Genomic DNA, 4,624 nt, shown 5'->3' with positions numbered 1-4,624 from the left:
TAAAGGGTTTATGATAAAAGAGACGCTTCAGTTTGCCAGATACTCACATAATCTCATGCATAATCAGAGTTTACTGTTAAGGGAGTGTTTTGCATGGATTTTGTGAATGTAAGCGTCTCTTTTATTATAAACGGTTTTGACGCATGTGCAGCAGGCACACTTATTTTGACAAAACACGTGATGCACATGCTTCACATGACACAAAAAACACATATTTTGAAAATGTAAGCAACACACATAACACTCCGAACACTTATTTTGAAATTGCCGCCCTTCGAATAAGCAGTCGCGAGCCGCCATTGTTATTTACAATAATTACGAATTGCTATGAGATTGTATTGAAAATGTGCTTTTAGTTTTATAATCAAACTTAAAAAAAAGTCCAGGTCTTCCAAATAAATCCACATTAAGAAGACATTAACCACAGTCTTACTACGGTATATGCTTTATCTGTATTGTGTACTGTAAGCAGCAGACGTACAGATTTAAGATTTTGCATTCAAAAGAGTTTACTTACAAGAGTCAAGAAAACAAATATTATAGTGTACACATAATACAATACAACGTGACATAAAACACACATTCATTTAAAAAATTATGTTTACAAAAACAAGTGAATCTACATTTTGAATACTGATATGTGACATTTTTGAAAACATTATAGAATTTTCCTGAGGTACATACTGATTCACTAAACAAAAGAGACGAAATAACAAAAAGCTTACATGAACTGAGACAAAAACGCCTGCTAAAAAGAGCTTCACAATTGCAATTTTAACACTGTCATATAGTACATTTAAAAACAATGTCATTTCCCCGTAGGGACAAAAGATATATTTACAGGTATGTTGTAGTCTTAAAAAGTATGATACATTAAATTTGCAGATAATTTTATCACTTTGATGACATCTCTACAGCAGGGGGGTCGTCTGTTCCATTGACATCATAGTCAGTGGGCGGTCCAGAGACCAGCACTCTCATGCGGTCAGGGAAGTCGTCCATTTTCGGGTAGAGAAGAAAGTCATAGACCAGGGCGGCTGCCACACCTCCACACATTGGGCCTACCCAGTAGACCTAACAAAAAACGACAAATATCATGTATGTTTTATTATAATAATTACAATTATTGGGGGGTTATTTTGAGGGTCCCTACATAGTCCGAAAAATGGTCCCTGTTCACTAAGTACACCCTTGCACCTAAAGCATTCATGTAAGTCCTCAAAGGTGCATAAACATGTCTGTACCTAAATGGTACATATTATGACCTTTTTAAAGGATACTGCCCCAGGGACAGCTTGGGACATTACTTGACCGTTTTTTTTTTTTTTTGTCGGTGTACTGTATGTCCCTATGTGTCTATATATAGTACACCATAGATTAGCACAAAGACTTGTATGTTTGGAAAAATTCCTTCTCCCAAGCATGAGCAATAGTAATGGTAACACCTGCCCTAGCAATCCCACTAATAAATGCTACGTGAGCATATGTTTACTATAGATTATTCTGCACTAGGCATTCATCTAAAACAATATCCTTGTTATTTATTAACCATAAAAGTTTGACATTAGTTTATTCTGTCTTCTGATAAGATTCTGAAGAGTTTAAAATTAACAAGTGCGTGACGCTGAGCATACATACAGGTATCATGTATTTTGCAAACAGAAAACAAAGAAGTGAGGATTACCCAGTGATTGGTAAAGTCTTTGAAAATCACTGCCGGACCGAAGGATCGGGCAGGATTGATGCCACATCCAGTGAAGCTGATCTACAGACACAAAGAGAGAGAGAGAGAGAAGTGTGAATGCCGCGGGCAAAAGCAATAAGCTGCCCATCATCTGAACAATAATAATACTAATATCACTTATTTGGTTAGGCTTATTTGTTATGTTGAATAAAACAAAACTAATTTGCATGATTTCTATATATTAATGTCTATACAATAACCCTGGTAATATTTATAACAATAACAAGAATTTCATTTAGCTGGACAGCAGGGAAACGTTTTAAAGGCTGATTACTCACGGCTGTCAAGTGGCCAAGGCAAACACTGAGCCCGATGGCCAAGGGGGCGGAGCCTGTCACGTCACGCCTTCTTTTATCTGTGACTGCTATGACACACAGAACCAGCTGGAAGGTAGCGAGGAGTTCAATGCCAACACCTTGACCTACAGAAATATCGTTGTTGATCTAAAGAAAAACAAAATGTTACAAGAAAGCAATATGGTTATTGTTGAACAACTTAATTAAATAATACAACATTTTACTGACTGCAAAACTGAGGTTAAAACTAAGTTTCTTTGCATGCACAGAGATCACAGTTGTTTTAAAACCCATAAGTAGAAAACATCTATTGAGGAAAAATAAATTCATCACTGTTGTACAGTAAGTACAAAAAAAAAATAAAAAATAATGTACAGTAAATTTTTAATGTGATTTCACAGTGAGTCAAAGCAAAGTTAGTGCATTGTTTACAAGTTCACTACCTACTTTATAGGGTAAGCTGCTCACTAAATAAACTATAGTGAGAAACACAACCTCTGAGCATGTCAGATAAGTTTATTATCAGCGTGTGCCTCACTACACACCCATTCACACGACTGTGACACACTGAGTTACTCTGTTTATCAATATACTCTTAATAAAGATATATATGAGATATGATGTATATATTTAATGCTATTCCTCTTATTAGCATAAGTTATTTCTTTATTTCATTTAGCTATAATTGTTAAAAACATCTTGATGCATAGCAAATGCTTTGAAAGGTCAAAATAGCAGGAGCCAGAAATATTTCAAGTTTTGAATTTATATATTATAACTGAACTTTTACATCTCTTAGAACTTTTTTTTAGTAAAAAGTAAAAACAAAATAAAGTTACTTACAGTGTTTAGTCCCAGGCTGTCCCCTTTTGTGCAGCCATAGACGATGCCACTTGCCACCGCTGCACCCAACATTTGGGCAACGATGTACATCACAGCCTTCAGCAAGCTGATCTGACAGCTGGCCAGCAAGCCCAACGTCACGGCCGGGTTCAGATGGGCTCCGCTGATGTGCCCGAGACTCTGGGCGAGAGTGGCGATGGACAAACCGAAAGCCAGTGCCACTTTGACCTCCTGATCTGGTTTGTCTTTGTTGGAGTTTCCAACGGCAGCTGTAATGCTAAGGAAGATGAAGAGGGTCATGCCAACCAGCTCGGCCAAAACGGCCCTCCAGAATGCCTTGCTCTTCAGTTCCTTCATGACTGCCAGTTCAGGGCACTCTCAGCTGGTAATGTGGAGATTTCTGTGGGCACTAAATAAGTTTCTCTGCCAAAAGAGAGCATTTATAGGGTAGGTCCTGCTAATGAAAGAGGGGGCGGGTTTAAGTGACGGGGCAGAAATAGGGAGTGTGTGAGAAGAATGTAAAAACAGAGATCCTGTGGAGTTTTCCTTTTCATCTTGTTATGATTTCAACCACAGTTTTACATATTTTAAAGATGTGAATAACTGATTTTAAATCCAGAGTGGACACTTTCTCCTTCTTTATTATAACACATTTTCAGTGTTAAATAATAGCTAAGTCATTAAAACTATAATATTTGATGTGTAGCAAACAAAAATGTTTATCTTATATTTTAAATGTTTTAAAGTAGCCATGGTTATTATTCAATAGCTTTGTATACTCTGTGTGAGAAGAATGCAAAAACAGAGATCCTGTGGAGTTTTTCCTTTTCATCTTGTTATGATTTCAACCACAGTTTTACATATTTTAAAGATGTGAATAACTGATTTTAAATCCAGAGTGGACACTTTCTCCTTCTTTATTATTACACATTTTCAGCGTAAAAAGTCATCAAAGCTATAATATTTGATGTGTAGCAAACGAAAATGTTTATCTTATATTATAAATGTTTTAAAGTAGCCATGGTTATTATTCAATAGCTTTGTATACTCTGGGCATTCACTCAACCAACTTTATGTGGTGGATTAAGCACTTATCTATACATTCACTCATTCATAATATATATATATATTAATAATTAATTAATTCGAAGTGACATTTGTCTACAAAAATGTATTCGAAGCATCATTCATTTTCAAGATCATAATGAATCTAATTCTATTCAAGTCTAAACTTTTAAATGACAGTTTAGGTGAAAAAAGATAAATAGTAAAGAAAGAAAAACAATTCAAAGACAAAAAACATACAAAGGTGTTAAGGAAATAATTCACAAGTTTTAAATGCGAACTTAAAATGTATAGCTTCTCTCTGATTTACGCACACACATAAACAATCACAGTATCCTAAAGCCCCCACCTCCTTCCTGAGACAATAGAACAAAGTCAAACAAAGTCAAAGTCTTTCTGTCCATGTCGCTATACTGCATGTCAAATGTTTAGACGCATTCCATTTAAGTTTCACATGAGCTTAATCAGCGCAGAACTGTTATTTAGGCTTGCATGCATATTTTGTGTCTGGGGACATTACGTACTATGTAAATAACCTGATACATTTATGACATGTGTCACTTTATGCTATAAAAAATGCTATTCAGTATGCTTTAATAATAAATAATCATTTTTGTTTTACTATCTCAAACTTGTAAAATGGCAGGTTGGGCAAGGCAACAAATTCAAAATATGA

The 4,624-nt window shown here is 35.5% G+C and overlaps 1 protein-coding gene across 1 annotated transcript; it reads right to left on the bottom strand.

Annotated features, from left to right (window-relative positions):
- Nucleotides 1-400: 400 nt before the first annotated feature.
- aqp1a.1 (aquaporin 1a (Colton blood group), tandem duplicate 1) lies at nucleotides 401-3,311 on the bottom strand. The gene is made up of 4 exons (XM_065267914.1): nucleotides 2,884-3,311; nucleotides 2,023-2,187; nucleotides 1,685-1,765; nucleotides 401-1,074 (listed from the first exon to the last, which is right to left on the bottom strand). Exons 1-4 carry the CDS (start codon nucleotides 3,238-3,240, stop codon nucleotides 895-897), a joined length of 783 nt encoding a protein of 260 aa, XP_065123986.1. The 5' UTR covers nucleotides 3,241-3,311; the 3' UTR covers nucleotides 401-894.
- Nucleotides 3,312-4,624: the final 1,313 nt, after the last annotated feature.

This window comes from Paramisgurnus dabryanus, chromosome 6, assembly GCF_030506205.2.
Source record: "Paramisgurnus dabryanus chromosome 6, PD_genome_1.1, whole genome shotgun sequence".
Lineage (NCBI taxonomy): Eukaryota > Metazoa > Chordata > Actinopteri > Cypriniformes > Cobitidae > Paramisgurnus > Paramisgurnus dabryanus.
This window is presented reverse-complemented; position numbering and strand designations above follow the sequence as displayed.

Coding starts and splice junctions, on each gene's coding strand:
- aqp1a.1 (XM_065267914.1), bottom strand. CDS start 3,240: ATGAAGGAACTGAAGAGCAAGGCATTCTGGAGGGCCGTTTTGGCCGAG. Junction 1,766..2,022: donor GCCTTGGCCACTTGACAGCC/GTGAGTAATCAG, acceptor TTGTGTCTGTAG/ATCAGCTTCACTGGATGTGG. Junction 1,075..1,684: donor AAGACTTTACCAATCACTGG/GTAATCCTCACT, acceptor GTTTTTTGTTAG/GTCTACTGGGTAGGCCCAAT.